Genomic DNA, 18,563 nt, shown 5'->3' on the forward strand with positions numbered 1-18,563 from the left:
AATTTTCTAACTTTACAATATTGTATTGGTTTTGCCATATATCAACATGAATCCACCACAGGTATACACGTGTTCCCCATCCTGAACCCTCCTCCCTCCTCCCTCCCCGTACCATCCCTCTGGGTCGTCCCAGTGCACCAGCCCCAAGCATCCAGTATCATGCATCGAACCTGGACTGGTGACTCATTTCATATATGATATTATACATGTTTCAATGCCATTCTCCCAAATCATCCCACCCTCTCCCTCTCCCACAGAGTCCAAAAGACTGTTCTATACATCAGGGTCTCTTTTGCTGTCTCGTATACAGGGTTATTGTTACCATCTTTCTAAATTCCATATATATGAGTTAGTATACCATATTGGTGTTTTTCTTTCTGGCTTACTTTACTCTGTATAATAGGCTCCAGTTTCGTCCACCTCATTAGAACTGATTCAAATGTGTTCTTTTTAATGGCTGAATAATACTCCATTGTGTATATGTACCACAGCATTCTTATCCATTCATCTGCTGATGCAGGTGGATTCTTTACCATCTGAGCCACCAGGAAAGCCCTAGATTCTCATAAGTGAAAGTCGCTCAGTTGTGTCCAACTCTTTGCGACCCCATGGACTATACAGCCCATGGAATTCTCCAGTTCAGAATACTGGAGTGGGTAGCTTTTCCCTTCTCCAGGGGATCTTCCCAACCCAGAGATCGAACCCAGGTCTCCCTCATTGCAGGCAGATTCTTTACCAGCTGAGCCACCAGGGAAGCCCAAGAATGCTGGAATGGGTAGCCTATCCCTTCTCCAGCTAATCTTCCTGACCCAGGTATCGAACCCGGGTCTCCTACATTGCAGGTGGAGTCTTTACCAACTGAGCCATGAGGGAAGCCCTAGATTCTCATAGGAGCACAATAAATGTAATGTTCTTGAATCATCCCCAAACCATCCCCCTCTCTCGCCCATGGAAAAATTGTCTTCCATGAAATCAGCCCCTCTTGCCAAAAAGGTTGGAGACCACTGCTCTAAAGCATCGTCCCCAGGCTGTATCCCAGCAGCCCTGGCCCCAGGCCTGGCCTGGAAATTGTGGTCTCCATGATGAGCTCCACCAATTAGGGGCACCATGGGCTGAACCTAGGGGTTTTCATAGAATGCAGGGCATTTGTATCATTATCCTGTTCCTATAGACGGCCAGCCTGTACACCTCTTGAGAGCAAGAACAGCATCCACCTTCATTCATTGAATATTTCTTTGTGCCCGCATGCATTCTGAGTCACTTCCGTCATGTCCCGCTCTGAGTGTTTGGTTAGCGACTATTGAAGGTGGGAAGGTGAGCAAGCCCCAGCCCCACCCCTAAGGAGCTTGGAGTACCCCGAGGGCTGCAGACAGGCAACCAGCTGTGACATGCGCGGGGTCAGGGCTGAGACAAGGAAGCCCATTTCAGTCGGGGACCGCGACTGATTTGGTAGGAGTTGTGGAGCGACTTAGCACGCACGGGAGCCAGGAACTCCAAACCAGCTTTAGAAAATCCAGCAGAAACCTTTCTACTCCGGCCAGGCAAGGGGAGGGTGGACAAGGGTTTGCATCACAGCCCAGCCATCTGGAGAAGGCTGTGACACCTTCCCTTCAGAATCAGCCTCCAAATGCATGTTCTGAGGTCATGGGGGACCCCAGAGCTGCAGGAAGCTGGAGCGTGCATCTGTGTGTCAACACAGACCCAGGCTCTTCTGATCTCTGAGTGTGAAGTTTGTGTGCACTGAGCAGCTCTCCTGAGCCAGAATGATCCCTTTTAATCCAGGCAGCTGCCCTGGATTAGAGGGGGGTCTCAGCCTCCCCGTGTTGACTAATTAGCGGGTGTAATAGTGGAGCCAAGATTCACAGCCACATTGATTTGGTTCCAAAGCCCTGGGTCCTTCCTTCCTCCCTGCTGCCGCTCAGAAGGTGGACAAGTGAGCGCGGGTGGGCTTTTGGACACTTGTGTGATGTCCACACACTGAGAGCGTAAAACATGCAGCAGGCGATTGGTTGAAGGACAAAGAAAGCGGCGCCATCGCTTAGTAATAAAAGCAAGCGTTTCTTCTGGGAGCGCCTCATCGGACCTGGTCACATCCGAGCATTGCTTCTCGGTGTCCAAGAGCTGTTCCTCTGCCCTGCCTCACCCATCCCCCCGGCAAAGCCGTGGTACAGACAGAGCAGGAAAAACCCCACTTGACAGAAGGAACCCCAGTCACCCCAGGAGGGGAAGGGACTTGCCCAGGCCCCCTGCATGGACCACTCACCTTTGCTCTGTTGTTTGCCTTCCTACCTACTGTATTCCCTTGAGGGACTTGAAGATACATCATGAAATAGAAAATTGCTCCTAACATCCTGTTTAGTCAAGACAAAGGGAAGTGTACTTGAGAAAATCTTCCTTTCCGTTCCTGGTACACGCCAAGCCCCTGCCCACCTCCAGTCCTTAGCAGAGGCTGTGACATCCGCCAGGAACTCTGTTCCCCACCATGAACACCCTTCCCCACCAGGCACCTTCTCTGACTGTGCCCCACCCACCCTCAGGTCCCGGCCTCAGCTGTTGAATACTTCTTTGGTTTTCTGTTTAATGGGATATAAAGTCCACGACATCAGAGGCTCTCTGAGCTGGGGTTCCCCCCGAGGCAGACCCCAAGGCAAGGATTTGTTTTGTCCATGGTGCCAGGGAGCCCTGCTTTGGGGCGGGGACGGTGAGGCGGAGAACAAGAGACAGCTGACGAAAAGCGGGTTTGCAGGCGGCTTCCTCTGTGGGCAGCTGAGGCTCGCCCTGCGGGGGCAGCTGGCAACAGCACCCTGCTGCCCTTCGCCTAGGATCTGGGCTGCTGGATTTTAATGCACCGACTCCTTTCAGGTGCCTCCTGCAGGCAGCTCCCAGGGCTGGAGGAGGTGACTGCAGCTCTTCAGGCCGCTGGTGCTTAAGGGGAACGTCTCTGACCGTCAGAGAAAACCGCCAGATGGTTGAAAGTCAAGCTGTGCTGTACGCTAGGATATCCCCCAGGGGATACGGGCGGGGGCATCACACAACTCTGCTTCAAGGCTTTTATCTACGATGAGTCCCCTACATGTGAACAAGGTTCGTTCCAAGGGCACATTCCCAAGTCCAATTTGTTCGCAAGTCCAACAAAGTTAGCCTAGGTACCCAACGAACACAATGGGCTACATAGAAGTGTTCAGTTCAGTTCAGTTGCTCAGTCGTGTCTGACTCTTTGCGACCCCATGGACTGCAGCATGCCAGGCCTCCCTGACCATCACCAACTCCCGGAGTTCACTCAAACATATGTCCATCGATTTGGTGATGACATCTAATGAGGAGGAAATGGTTGGATGGCATCATCAACTCAATAGTACTGTACTGTAACAGGTTTATAATACTTCTCACACAAATGATACATTAAAAAATCACAAAAAGTAAATAAATCGTTTCTAATCTTACAGTTACCTTGAATGTACAGTAGTCCAGTACCACAGCTGGCACACAGGGGCTGGTGTTGAGTGAATGGGCAAGAAGAGTTGCTGAATGGAGGAGACAGAGAAGGCGGGAGATGGTAGAGCTGAAGGGTCATCAGCCTTGGTAGACAGAGGGGGAACTGCAACGTCGCTCACCCCTGACGCTGATGGCACAGGGTCTGGTTCTTTGTTGGAATCAGATGCACATTCACATCTTTGAAAGTTTGCAACTTGAAGATTCATATGGAGGGGACTTACTGTATTTAACCCACCTTCCAGTAGTAATAAGTTGTCAGTCAATAAATGTTATATGACTGGATAGAAAATGGAAAGTTGAGACCAAAGAGAAAATCAGAGTGAAAATAGGCAATCAACGACTAGGGAAGTGAAAGTCGCTCAGTCGTGTCCGACTCTTTGCAACCCAAGGGACCGTACAGTCCCATGGAATTCTTCAGGCCAGAATACGGGAGTGGGTAGATGTTCCCTTCTCCAGGGGATCTTCCCAACCCAGGGATTGAATCCAGGTGTCCCGCATTGCAGGCAGATTCTTAACCAGCTGAGTCACCATTTTCTTACTCTGAGCTTCCTGGCGGCCAAAGTGAAAAAGGAAACACCATAAATATTGAGACCCTTGTTGCTCAGGAGGAGGACACACATCATGTCCTCAAAGGAGGAAAGGATTTTCCCGGCACTTCTATCTTGAGAAAATTTCCCCCAGAGTTGTGTGGAGGGGATAGAAGAAAGTGCTGGAGGAGACAATGCCTCCACAGGTGTTACAGAGACCATAATGCAAAGCAGTTGTCATGAAAAGCTTTCTTTCACTGTTCTCTGAGAAAAGCTGAGAGCATGGTGCCAAGCAAGACACCACAGAAGCAAGTTTCTAAGGCAGCCAAGACAGTGGGATCAAAGGAAGTTGCTTTCTGAGGACTTTACTAAATCAGTGTAGACAGCCCAGAACATTTGATGAAACAAATGGATTATATGTTCTTCAAATAATCCCCTCCCTTCACAGTCACTGGAACACAAGCTTTATGACTGAATCCACAACATTCTGTCAGCACTTCAGTCCAAGATGCTGGTATACATATCCTGGTCAAGAGCACAAGGTGCAGAGTCCCACTGACCGTCAGCTGTTTGCTGTGCATGCAGGCATGCTAGGGCACTTCAGTCGTGCCTGACTCTTTGCAACCCCAGGGACTGTAGCCCACCAGGCTCCTCTGTCCATGGGATTCTCCAGGCAAGAGTACTGGAATGGGTTGCCATGCCCTCCTCCGAGGGATCTTCCTGACGCAGGGATCAAACCAGAGTCTCCTGCAGCTCCTACACTGCAGGCAATTTCTTTACTGCTGAGCCACCGAGGAAGCCCCGTTTGCTGTGCAACTTTAAGCAGGTCACTTACGCCCTTTGGGTTCTAGTTTTCTCATCTTTAGAATGGACTGCATATGCCTTATCTAGTGCTACATAAATACAACCTTAAAAGATAAGTAAATTGGACTTCATAAAATTTTTAAATGTTCTTCAAGAAAGTGAAAAGACAACCCAGAAATGGTAGAAAGTATTTGCAAATCATGTATCTGATTAGGGACTTGCATCAGAATGCATAAATACCCCTTATAGTAAAAATAAAAAGATATCCTACTTAAAAATAGGCAAAAGATTTGAATAGACATTTCTCCAAATAATACTTAGGAAATTACCAAAAAGCACAGGAGCTGATGCTCAAATCATTAGTCAGTGGAGAAATGCAAATCAGAACCACAGTGAGGCACCATTTCACCCCCACTGAAATGACTAAATTAAAAAAAAAAAAAAGACAATAGCAAGTGCCGACAAGGCTGTGACAAAGTTGCTGGAATACAAAACGGTGCAGCTGCTTTGGAATACGGTCTGGCAGTTCCTCAAAACATCAAACATTCGTTTCCCACATAGCTCAACAATGCCAGATCTAGGTATATACCCAGGAGAACTGGAAACACATGTTCACATGCAAATTACACATGAATGTTCATAGCAGCACCACTCATAATAACCAAAAACAGAAATACTCAAATGTCCATCAACTGATGAATGGACAGAGTGAGGTCTGCTTAAACAATGGAACAACATTCGCCAGTGAAGAGTGAAGTACTGATACGTACTTCAACACAACGAACCTTGAAAACACTGTGCAACGTGAAGGAAGCCAGACACGAAAGGCTGCAGATCATATGATTCCATTTACATGAGGTTTTTAATCTTCCCTTAGTCCTTAACGGTCACTGTACATCTTATCCTCATTTTACGGATGAAGAAGCTGAGGCAGTCAGGCTCTTGGAAGGCTTGAAGGAAACGATAATGAACAGCCTGTATTGAAAGTTTACTTATGAGTAGTGCCTAAGCACTTTATATGAATTCACTCATTTGCTCCTTCCAACAAACCCATTTTGCAGATTGAAACATTGAGAGTAAACTGCATGCTTGAAAAGGACTTGTTGGAATCAAGGAGATTCTGAAAAATAAGCATTGGTACTGCAGAAGTGACTGGGCCTGTGGATCTGGAAACTGTTGAAGGATGGCTATCAGTGAGCTTATGTCTCTCGTCCAAGTCACATGAGGACAGCTCTGGGATTTGAACTCAGTGTCAAAGTCTGATATGCACTCTTCCTAAGCATTACCGACTTGATGGACATGCTTTTGAGTAAGCTCCAGGAGTTGGTGATGGACAGGGAAGCCTGGCATGCTGCAGTCCATGGGGTTGCAAAGACACGACTGAGCGTCTGAACTGAACTGAACTTCCTAAGATTCCCTCAACTGTCAGGGTGTTGGAGCTCTCAGGGAATCCCCTTCCACACCCCTCTGCCCCTGTGCTGCCACATGGACCCGTCTGGCCACCCCCATGAGACGCGGTGCTTCCCAGACGCTGATGAGGCCATCGCTGAAGTGATGACCTTGGACCCCAGCAGCCCAGGCATGTATCTGGAGCCTCTTCCTTCCACGGGGGTCTGCACAGCCTGCCCAACCAATAGACCCCTGTTTTTGCTCACTCCACCCCCAAAAGCAAAAGAATCAATCCTGGCTCCTCTGAAGAGCATCTCGCAGGCCCTGAGACATAGGCCTGACTGAAGCTCTGTCTCTGCTATTTTGTGCTGCTCTCAGAGCCTCGGTGGGAGAGCTGGCCTGCCCCCAGGAGCCCACACCGGTCCTCCTGGGAGCACCACATTGCCACCGTGGTTATTTTCAGCTTGCAGCCCCGGCAGCTCTGTGGTTGCCTGAAGAGGTATTCCAGAGCCGTCTGCTTATGTTCTGAGGATGTGTGAGCCTCTTTCCCTGGAGCACATGAAGGGTCCTCTCTGAGCTGCTGCCAGACACCTGCCTCCACGCCTCAGGGAGCCCCCACCCCCTTAGCCTTGAAGAGTTTTCAAAAGCTCGCTTGCTTTTCAAAGTCCTCGAAGCCGGTTGAGTTCATCCCAGCCACGCACCATCCCTGTCATCTCTTCACCCCTTTCTCTCACCAGGAAGACAGAACACAGTTCTCTCTACTCGTAAAACCTAGAAAACTCTGGAACAGGACGTGGAGGGAGAGGAGGACAGTCCTATGAGACTCTCTTTGAAAACCCCGCTCCCCTGTTTTGTCCTCATCCCTTCCCCCTGTTCTATGCAAAGGGCTCTCCGAAAAGTCAGGAGCACAGAATTTCAAGGCTTGCAAGAGCCTTTGGGACTCATCCTGCAGTAATAATATGTCTTCTGATGAAGGCAGTGAATGCAGAGCGCTCGCTCAGGGCCAGCTCCATTTCTTTCTTTCTTTCTTTTTTTTTTTTTTATTGGAGTCTAGTTGCTTTATAGTGTTGCGTTGGTTTCTGCTGTACAGCAAAGTAAATCAGCTATGAGTTGAGTAAGTGAGTGAGTGAAAGTCGCTCAGTTGTGTCTGACTCCTTGCGACCCCGTGGACTATACAGTCCATGGAATTCTCCAGGCCAGAATACTGGAGTGGGTAGCCTCTCCCTTCTCCAGGGGATCTTCCCAACCCAGGGATCGAACCCAGGTCTCCTGCATTGAAGGTGGATTCTTTACCAGCTGAGCTACCAGGGAAGCCCAAGAATATTGGAGTGGGTAGCCTGTCCCTTCTCCAGAGGCTCTTCCCAACCTAGGAATCAAACCCAGGTCTCCTGCATTGCAGGCGGATTCTTTACCAACTGAGCTATCAGGGAAGCCCTCTCTCCAGAGGATCTTCCCAGCCCAGGGATCAAACCCAGATCTCTCACACTGCAGGTGGATTCTTTACCAGCTGAACCACAAGGGTACCCCCAAGCTGTGGCTCAGCTGGTAAAGAATCTGCCTGCAATGCGGGAGACCTGGGTTCTACCCCTGGGTTGGGAAGACCCCCTGGAGAAGGGAAAGGCCACCCACTGCAGTGTTCTGGCCTGGAGAATTCCATGGACTGGATAGTGCATGGGGTTGCAAAGAGTCGGACACGACTGAGCATCTTTCACTTGTTGTTCGCTTTCACTACAAGGACACATGTGTGCACACAGGCACGCATACACACACGCATTGTCTCCTGTCCTCATATTCTGTGGATTGGAGATAGAGCAAGGGGTCACTCCCCTGGGAGATGGACGTTAGTCCCTCTGAATCTACACCCGTGGGAACCCCATATGCAGGCCTCTTTGTCCCCGCCTCCTCTCCTATCTGACTCAGAAAACAGCCATCATGCAAGCAACTGCCCAAATAATGTTTTGGGGTTTTTCTGTACCCACTGAGTTCACTGTGGTAAGATTTTTTTCCAGTAGCCATCGGAGACCCCTGTTTCTAGGACCCTTGGGTTTGCCAATCCTGGTATTGTTCCACTTCCAACGTGTTATTTGAATAGCCCTGAAGTCAAGCTGCAAAAGTTCCTGTATAGTTCGCTATTTTGTTCATCTTGGGGATGCTTCTAAGAACACTGTCATCTCTTTAAGAGGGCCTTCTTTCTAAAGTCCACAGGAATTTCTGTTTAAAATTCTATTTGTTTGGTTATCACTGTGCTGGGTCTTCACGGCAGTGCAGGCTTGTCTCTAATTGCCGTGAGCGGGTTTCTCATTGTGATGGCTTCCCTCGTTGCGGTTCCCGGGCTCTAGAGCACAGCTCAACAGTTGTGGCCCTTGGGCTTAGCTGGGCTTCCCTTGTGGCTCAGTTGGTAAAGAATCCACCTGCAGTGCAGGAGACCCCAGTTAGTTGCTCCACAGCATGTGGGATCTTCCTGGATCAGGAATTGAACCTGTGTCTCCTGGACTGAAAGGTGGATTCTTTACCACTGAGCCACCAGAGAAGCCCTAAAGTCCATTGGAATGTCTTTTACAATCAGTGCTATATTTAAAAACAGGTGAAATCTAAATGAGGTCTGTATGTGACTTAATAGTACTGAACCATGTCCAGTTCCTGGTTTTGATAGTTGTGGGTGGTGGTGTACAAGACTCTCCCTGGGTGGAGCTGGGTGAAGATAAAATGAGAATTCTCTGTACTACTTTTGCAACTTCCTGTGAGTCTTAAATGATTTCAAATTAAAACGTTATCAATTGTATTAAAAAAAGTCTACCTGGTATGTAGCTTTTCTGACGGTAACAATTCTATAAATCTCCCGTTTTACTTTGGGTTCCAGGAAGCTTAGAGTCAAATTTTAAATTCTCTCTAGAAATACCAAGGCTCTTTGGACATACATATGTATGTCCTTTTCCAAATGCTGACTTTCCACTTGTCAACTAAAGAAAAAGGCACCACCTAAGAGTTGAGAGTTGTGTTTTATTTGGGAGCCTTACTGAGGACTGTAACCGGGGAGACATCACTCAGACAGCTCTGAGGAACTGCTCCCCAGAAGTAAGAGAGGAGCCAGATATATAGGAGCTTTTGCTGGAAAAAAAGAAAAGCAAATAAACCATGGAGTCAACATTGAATGGAGTCGAACATCAGAAGATTACTGCCAATCACAAAAAACAGACATCTCGGGTTAATGATCTTAGAACGTTGCTCTGTGTGGGAAGATGCGAGAATCTGGGCTCATTGAAATCATGTCTTAAATACTCATCTTCAGTAGCCTGTTTTCCTCTATCCTGAATCCCCGTGGGGTACACGGAGAGGTGGGGGCGGGGAAGGAGCTGTACTGTCTGATGGCTGCAACATTCTTTTTTTACAGGACCAGCAGGCAGCATTCTTTTTAGGATTTTTTTTTTTTAATCATTATTTTGTCGTGCATACTTCCTCGGAGTGACTTTGAATCAGTTTAGTTCAGTTCAGTCACTCAGTCGTGTCCAACTCTTTGCAACCCCCTGGGCTGAACCACGCCAGGCCTCCCTGTCCATCACCAACTCCCGGAGTTTACTCAAACTCAAGTCCATTGAGTCGGTGATACCATCCAACCATCTCATCTTCTGTCGGCCCCTTCTCCTCCCACCTTCAATCTTTCCCAGCATCAGGGTCTTTTCCAATGAGTCAGTTCTTCGCATTAGGTGGCCAAAGTATTGGAGTTTCAGCTTCATCATCAGTCCTTCCAATGAATATTCAGGACTGATTTCCTTTAGAATGGACTGGTTGGATCTCCTTGCATTCCAAGGGACTCTCAAGAGTCTTCTCCAACACCACAGTTCAAAAGCATCAATTCTTCAGTGCTCAGCTTTCTTTATAGTCCAACTCTCACATCCATACATGAACACAGGAAAAACCACAGCCTTGACTATATAGACCTTTGTTGGCAAAGTAATGTCTCTGCTTTTTAATATGCTATTTGGTTGGTCATAATTTTTTTTTCCCAAGGAACAAATGTCTTTTAATTTCATGGCTGCAGTCACTATCTGCAGTGATTTTGGAGCCCCCAAAATAAAGTCTGTCACTGTTTCCATTGTTTCCTCATCTATTTTCCATGAAGTGATGGGACCAGATGCCATGATCTTACTTTTCTGAATGTTGAGTTTTAAACCAACTTTTTCACTCTTCTCTTTCACTTTCATCAAGAGGCTCTTTAGTCCTTCTTCACTTTCTGCCATAAGGGTGGTATCATCTGCATGTCTGAGGTTATTGATATTTCTCCCGGCAATCTTGCTTCCAGCTTGTGCTTCATCCAGCCCAGCATTTCTCATGATGTACTCTGCATATAAGTTAAATAAGCAGGGTGACAATATACAGCCTTGACGTATTCCTTTCCCAATTTGGAGTGACTTTGAATACTTTATGAAAAGAAATAGTGTATAAATACAGAAACAATATTACAGTTGTCACAGCTAGCTTACGAGACGTTCATGTGCCTTGTTGTTTCATCATCTAAGGTTTCTGTTTTAACTTTATCTGAAAGCACTCACCATGTAGCATTTTTCCCAGATAGTCACAGGCAAGTTTCCATGGCATTGAGAGCTCCAGCTTCAGCTGGGACACATCCAGCAGAGGGGTGTCCAGCTGGTGAGCAGCTAGGGCTGGTGTCCAGCTGGTGAGCAGCTAGAGCTGATCCCCAGGCCAGCACAGACGCCTTTAGATGTTAGAAGTTTGAGGTCCTTGAGACAACCCCAGTTCAATTGCAAATGCCTCTCTGAGGACAGACTGGTGGTTTCAGCAGCTACAACCTGGAAAGGCGTGCTCCAGCAGTGAGTTTTAAGAAAGTGTCTTTGTGGACAGGTATGAACTGCATGCTGCTTTAGGGGTCAGGTTGTTATTAGAGTTCATTCCACTGTGAATTCACTCAGAGTCCTCACAGACCCCATGCTTAGCAAACATAAAGCAGAGCATTCTCTTCACCTGGAGAGGAAGGTGGGAACCTGAGAGTCTCCTGGCAGAGATCACACCATCACACACAGACACACACACACACACACACACACCCATTGGTCCCGTCACAAAGCAGCAAAGGGGAAAGGGCATGACTGCTGTGAAGGTATAATATCCAGCTCTGCCAATCACTGATCACATGGCTTTGATGAGCCTTGTTCTCTCTGAGCCTCAGTTTCTTCATCTGTAAAGTGGGATGAGCTGGTCCAACCCACAGACTCACCAGGCAGTGATGTGCGTAAAGGGCTTGACACAGCATCTGGCATGTTGTTACTGCTCCCAAAGGTTCAAACCTTGCCCCTTCTTCAATAATAATTATAATACTAATAAGAATAATAATTAACATGTAGAGAGCTCTAATCAAGATGGCAGAGTAGAAGAATGTAGAACTCACTTCCTTCCAAATACCTCAAAAACACATCTACAAGTGGGGCAGTTCTCACAGAGCACCTCCCAGGCCGTAAGAGAAGACCTCAAACTCCTGAAAGGACAAGAAAGGTTCCTATGCGACTGGGCAGGATGAAAGGGGAAAGGGGGTAAGTGGGACAGGTCCTGGGTCTCTGGGAGGGATCCGGAAAGAGGAAACATTCCTGAACCCTGGGAAGTCCCTTCACCAGCGGGGAGCTCAGAAACGGAGCTTCAGAGGCTCAGAGGCGAGCCCAGCCACCAGCCCGCGGCAAACAGAGCAGAGAGGCCTGCACAGACGGTCCAGCCAGCAGGCTGGGCACCCAGCCTGAGACACAGGTCTGCTGCTACGGACGGGGCTGGGTGCTGAGACCCGGAGTTCAGAGTCCTGGCCTGGGGAGGGGACTGGAGTTGGCTGCTGGGAGGGAGCCTGAAAGGCCTGGAGTGTGGCCCAGCTCAACAAGGGGTGTTCTTGGAAGAAGCCCAGCCCTCCACAGTAGCAACGCACCATTGCTAAGTAGCGTGCCAAGGGCAGGGCCACTATAGCAGCTGCTGTCTCCACGCACTGACCCCTACCTCCACGGGCTCCTAGAGAGTGCCCCCAGCCACCACTCAGGGGCTCAGTAGCAGATGCCACAGGCTGCCCATGTGCAGAGGGTGGATGAAACCACAGCTGAGCCCCAGGGGCCACACTACTTGGGAAGCAGGGCAGAATTTTTTCTCCCTGCGGTTGTGCGAACCATGGATTTACACCCCCGCCCCTGGCTTTGTAAAGTGAGCACCTGCGTGTCATCTGAACAGACACAGATCTACACCAAGACAGATGACAATTAAAATGGCAAAAGTTAAAGAGAGGATGACAAGGGAACCCCTATAAGGCCATCAGCCGATTTCTCTACAGAAAAGTTGCAGGTCACAGGGGAGGGGCAAGATATATACAAAGTCCCGAAAGGGAAAAAACTGCAACCTAGGATACTCTACCCAGCAAGATCATCATTGAGAATAGAGGGAGAAGTAAAGAATGTCTCAGACAAGCAAAAACGAAAAGAATAGAGCCATACTAAACCTACCCTAAGGAAATATTGCAAGGTCTTCTCTAAATAGAAAATAAGTAAGAATCTATAGGAAAGAGAAAATTACAATTGGAAGGTAAATCATATAAATAAACCAGTACACAGATTTAAAAAAAAAAAAAGAAGACTTTTTTCTGTGAAAGTGATGACAACCACAATGGACAACAAAAGGATGAACCTGAAGATGTAAAATCATCAAAATCATAAAATGTGGGGGGTGAGTAAGAAAATACTCATAGTATTTAGGAAAATACGCTAGTTCTTTTTTCTAGAATGTGTTTGAACCTATATGACTACCAGTCTAACACAAGAAGATATAGGGAGGGATTAATGTGCTTGAAAAACAGAGTGACCACAAATCTAAAACATACAATAGATGCACAAAAACCAGAAGCAAAGAACATAAACATAATACGAAAGAGAATCAGCCAACCGCAAAATGGAAAAGGACAAGGAAGAAATATAAAATCAATGGGAAATCAAGGTTTAAAATGACAATAAATACATGTCTATCAATAATTACCTTAAATGCCAGTGGGCTAAATGTGCCACATCTAAAAGATATAGAGTGGCAGAGTCGGTTAAAAAAAACAAAACAAGAACCCACGATAATGCTGCCTGCAAGAGACCCACTTCAGGGCAAAGGCTACACACAGAGTGAAGTAAAAATTAACACGTATGATGTGTCAGACGCTATGCTAGATTGTAGGAATACAAAAGTAAAGAAAACAGCGTCCTTGCTCTTAAACAATTGATCTTTCATGTTGATAGGACACTTACTGTGTATCTTGCCCTGTTAAGGCCTCACACCAGCTCTAAGAGGTGGGTGATCTTGTCATTCATTCCCATTTCACAGATTAGGCCAGTTGTCTGCTGAGAAATGGTGGTAACCTCTCAACTGCTAGGGGAGAGGCGAGGATACACACTGTAAAGCAGTTCTCGGAGTCCGAGGCCTGGGAGACGGTGGACAGCACGTCTGTGAGGGCGTCACGGGTTCTCTTTAGTGGAAATTCTGAGACAACGCAGGGAGAGAGCCCTCGAGTCGGGAGCAGAGCCAGTGGCTAGAGCCTTCCCCTCACGCCCTGCCTCTCCTCTCTGCAGGTGCCTGCAGCAGCCGCCGCCCGCGGACAGCCTGCCCACCGCCAGCGTCGTCCTCTGCTTCCACGACGAGGCCTGGGCCACCCTCCTGAGGACCGTGCACAGCATCCTGGACACGGCGCCCAGGGCCTTCCTGAAGGAGATCGTCCTTGTGGACGACCTCAGCCAGCAAGGTGGCCGCGGGCTTCCTGCAGGCTCTCTTGGGAGGGCCTGGACCCTGAGGGCCTCCGTGCACAGACTGGAGTTTGGAGCCTATGTAGGCGGGAGTCCCCGAAGCGGTCCCGCAGACGGGGATTCGGGTGCAGGAGACTCATCCGGGAAGAGCCCCAGAGGCTCCGCCCCCTGTGACACCCCCAGAGTGTGATGCTGGCTGCAGGCGAGGAACCAGCAGCTGGAGGGTGACTGTGCTGCTCTCTCGTTATTGGCTCTTTTGATCGCAGTGCAGGGCATGTGGGATCTTAGTCCCATGCCCCTGTATTGGAAGTGGAGGGTCCTAACCACTGGACCGCCAGGGAGGTCCCTTGTGCTCACCTTTTTTGTAAGGGACTTGAGCACTGAAGCATCTGCAGATTTTGGTGTCTGCAGTGGGTGGGCGGACTCCTGGAACCAACGCCAGCACCCCGACTCTGAAGGATGACCGTACGTTGGTCTTTCCATCTCTGCTAGTGCTCATCTGGGTGCTCTCACACCTGTCCATTTGCACAGTTTTTCTGATTTTGAATGTGCTGTGCTGTGCTTAGTTGCTCAGTCATGTCCAACTCTTTGCAACCCCATGGACTGTAGCCCACCAGGCTCCTCCATCCATGGGATTCTCCAGGCAAGAATACTAGAGTGGATTGCCATGCCCTCCTCCAGGGGATCTTCCCAACCCAGGGATGGAACCCAAGTCTTCCGCATTGCAGGCGGATTCTTTATCGGCTGAGCCCCCAGGGAAGCCCAAGAATCCTGGACTGGGTAGCCTTCTCCAGAGGATCCTCCCGACGTAGGAATCAAACCTGATCTTGAAGACAAAGCCTAAAAAGCCTCTCTCAACCTGTATCCGCTGTAGGATTGTCATTCCTGAAAGAATGTGTAGACTTTTGATCTCAATCTCTAGCCTCCCATCTTCTCTTCACTGCTCACTCCCCCACGACTGCAGTAAGACCTCTCTGGCCAGTGCCACCCTCCTGGGGGCCGCCTACAATGGACCCTCTGTCTTTGACTTCCTTGATCCCTGTGTCTTAGTCAGGTACCCTAGAAGCAGAGCCTGAGACGGGGACTCATGTGTATGTTACTGGGGGGCGGGGTGGTGCTCTCAGGGGAACACTAGGGGAGTGGGGAAGCCTGGAGGAGGCAGGAGGAGTTGAGCTAAGACGCGGTGTCGGGTGAAGGTCAGCCACGGCCCGTTCCCAGGTGCACCTCAGCTGTCTTGCCTTGAGGCAAAGAGTGGCCTTGGTATTCAGGCAGCCGTCGGTCATTGCCAACCCACCCACCACTCACCTGGGGCGAGGGGTGGCATTCTGACCAACTCTCTGCTACTTGCAGGAGAGGTGGTTCCGGTCCCCTGGGTTCTGGTCCCCTGGGGCACGTCTCCAGGGTAGGATGGGGACTTCAGTTGGCAGCCAACCCCCAGCAGCTGGGCACCTGCAAACCAAACTAGCAAGAGGGGTCCCAGCAGAGCGGGGCACCAGCAGCATCTGCTTCAGCCTCACTGCTGCCTTTGGAGAATGTGAGCACGTTCTCTTCTCTCCTAGCTTCAGGACGCCATGTCTCCTGGTTTTTACTGGAGGGAACCCTGATCCACCCAAAGGAACTAGGCATCTCTCATCTTAGCGACAACCACCCCATAATGTAGGCGATGCTCACCACTGCTCCCAAGAGCAGCCTGTTGGCAATGATCCTAGTGATGGTCATTGCACTCTCGGGGGCTGTGGCATCCCGTGACCTCACTGACCACCCCCCTATTGATTCCAGGACAACTCAAGATGGCTCTCAGTGAGCACGTGGCCCAGTTGGAGGGCGTGAAGTTGCTCAGGAGCAACAGAAGGCTGGGCGCCAGCGGGGCCCGGATGCTGGGGGCTGCCAGGGCCACCGGGGACGTGCTGGTCTTCATGGACGCCCACTGCGAGTGCCAGCCAGGTTGGCTGGAGCCCCTCCTGGCCAGAATAGCTGGTGACAGGTAACTCACCCCCCGGGGGCTGTAGAGCAGGGGGCGGGGAATGGGGAGATGGTCTACGGCCTTAGCCACTCACAGAACACACCCCACCTCCTGGCCACCACTGCCTGAGCTGACTGCAGCTCCAGTGCCCAAGCCAGGGAGGAAGAGTCATGACCAGAGAGAAAGGGAGATTTCAAAGGGCAAAGGGGCAGACCCCCCTCTTAGGGGTGTTCCTGGCTCAGGAGGCTGACCACACTATTTCCCACTAGAAGACTGGTCCAGGCTCCTGCCTTAGGGACACCTGGTTCTTTTTTAAAAATATGTGTGTATCACTTTATAGTTTACAAAGAGCTCCTGGATCACTGGTCAAAGTGCAGGGTCTGGGATGTCTTCATTCTATTTTTTTTAAAATAGACTCTATTATTAGAACAATTTTTGGTACACAGCAAAATTGAGAGGCAAGAATGCTGGAGTGGGTTGCCCTTTCCTGCTCCAGTGGATCTTCCCAACCCAGGAATCAAACCTGGGTCTCCTGCACTGCAGGCAGAGTCTTTACCAACTGAGCTATGAGGGAAGCCCCCAGTTGAGAGGAAGTTACAGAGATTTCTCATATATCCTCTCCCTCCACATGTGCACAGCCTTCCCCATTGTCAACATCTTCCACCAGAGTGGTAAAATGGTTAACAATTGATGAACCCACATTAACAAATCAAAAGCATCCAAGAGGGATGCCTAGTTCCCAAGGTCACCTAGTTATCAAGGTCATCTAGTTCCCAAGGTCAAGGTCACCTAGTTCCCAAGGTCAAGGTCACCCAGTTCTCAAGGTCAAGGTCACCTAGTTCTCAAGGTCAAGGCCACCTAGTTCTCAGGGTCGTCTAGTTCCCAAGGTCATCTAGTTCTCCAGGTCACCTAGCTCTCAAGGTCACCTAGTTCTCAAGGTCATCCAGTTCTCAAGGTCGTCTAGTTCCCAAGGTCACCTAGTTCTCAAGGTCACCTAGCTCTCAAGGTCACCTAGTTCTTAGCTGAGGTTGAGGCTGCTCTGTATTTGAGGGCTTAGTGATGGAAGGCAGTCTGAAGAATCCCACATTTGTGTGTGTGTATGTGTGTGCATGTGTGTGTGCGTGTGTTGAGGAGCAGCAGGGGATTTAGATGCCTCCAGCCCTGCAGAGCGAGCCACCTTCCTCTGGTCTGTGGCCTGGGAAAGCTCTCAGCCCCTGTCCTGCTCTGTCCCCCTCAGCAGACAGAGTCCTGGGAGGGCCAGCATCAATCTTGGGGTCGCACCTGAGCAGCAAAACTCTGGGAAGAGAGACTGTAGAGCTTCTTGCTTCTTAGTATAAGACACTTCCCACAAATGCCGAGAATTTGCATGGGCTTCCAGAATGACTTTCTACATCACAGAGCAAGAGGAACGTTCAGGCCCAGGGGAAAAACAAAGAGTGGTGAGATAAACTAGGGTCCTTCCTCCTTGGGGTAAAAGTTTGGTGGATGAGTTTGCAGCTGCAGTTAGCTTTTGGCTCTCTGGACAGTGGTGCCTTGGTTGACCTCACGTATTTCAGTTAGCTGGTGTTTGTTGACGGCTCCATTGAAACCCAAATGCTTGACCACCTAGGACTTAGAAAGGCTTAGGAGAGGATTGACCTCAAGTCTGCCTGTGAGTTAAAACTCAGTTCACAAGTGACAGGATGATGGAGTGAGTCCTTTCCTAGCTCCTTCCAAGTCAGACAGGGAAGCTTTGCTATTTTGCCCTTAGTGAATTCCAAGAACTCTAGATACATCTGTAGGTTCCAAACACAAAGCTAAATATAAGACTTTTTTTTTTTTAATCACTCCTTTTCAAGTCTCTCAACTCCAATTTCTTCCTAATTCAGCCCTGACCAAGCAGCTGCTCTGGCCCATGAGAATAAAAAACAAAACAAGGAAACATCTTTCATTTCATTCATTGACATTTTAATCTTCATCTTTACCCAAAATGTATTCAAAGAGGCTTATGATGAATCACTTATGTAACTGGCTAAAATAGAAGAAGACTTCAGAAAGGAAAAGATGGTGTTGGAAACTGGGGGTAATACAGTTATTAGAAACGAGATTTACATATGACTCTGAGCCTCCAGCAAGACGGAGCAAAAAGAGAAACTTGACGAACTTTAGGGTGATCATTCTCTGATGAAAAGGGATGTACACCTTTTATCAAGAAGGACACAGCTGAAAGCTCTGGGACAAACAGTGTAGCCACTTAACTGCAGTTTCTTTCTTGTCCTGTTACATTGCCAAGGTGGCACAAACTTGATGGGACTCCTCAGAAGTCAGCCGCACGGCTTCCCTGGCTCTTGATTCTGAAATTCCACAAAATGCTCTGCCAGTTGCCAAATCCATCCGCTCTGCACGGCTCTTTCAACAGTAAGCAGACCTGGGAGCGTGCCCCCTGAAATCCTTGCCTGTACTTCTCAGTTTCTTAGGTCAATACATAGTGCTCCAAAGTGGCGGAGGCCAGGGGTCTCAAGTTACCATTACCTTCCAAGATCCTTGCTGTAAATATAAACCCCATGACCCTTCAAGCCAAGGCCAGTCAGTGGAGGCCACAGATTAAAGCAGATCCTTGAATGCCAGGACCACTCTGGCCCTCTC

General features: G+C 49.0%; 1 protein-coding gene across 1 annotated transcript in view; it reads left to right on the top strand.

Annotated features, from left to right (window-relative positions):
- GALNT15 (polypeptide N-acetylgalactosaminyltransferase 15) overlaps positions 1-18,563 on the top strand; it is a 46,872-nt gene that overhangs the window by 7,483 nt on the left and 20,826 nt on the right. Inside the window, exons 2-3 of the mRNA XM_070797174.1 lie at positions 13,805-13,974; positions 15,755-15,959. Of these exons, the coding sequence (XP_070653275.1) occupies positions 13,805-13,974; positions 15,755-15,959 (375 nt within the window). The remainder of the gene's footprint in view (positions 1-13,804; positions 13,975-15,754; positions 15,960-18,563) is intronic.

This window comes from Bos indicus, chromosome 1, assembly GCF_029378745.1.
Source record: "Bos indicus isolate NIAB-ARS_2022 breed Sahiwal x Tharparkar chromosome 1, NIAB-ARS_B.indTharparkar_mat_pri_1.0, whole genome shotgun sequence".
NCBI lineage: Eukaryota > Metazoa > Chordata > Mammalia > Artiodactyla > Bovidae > Bos > Bos indicus.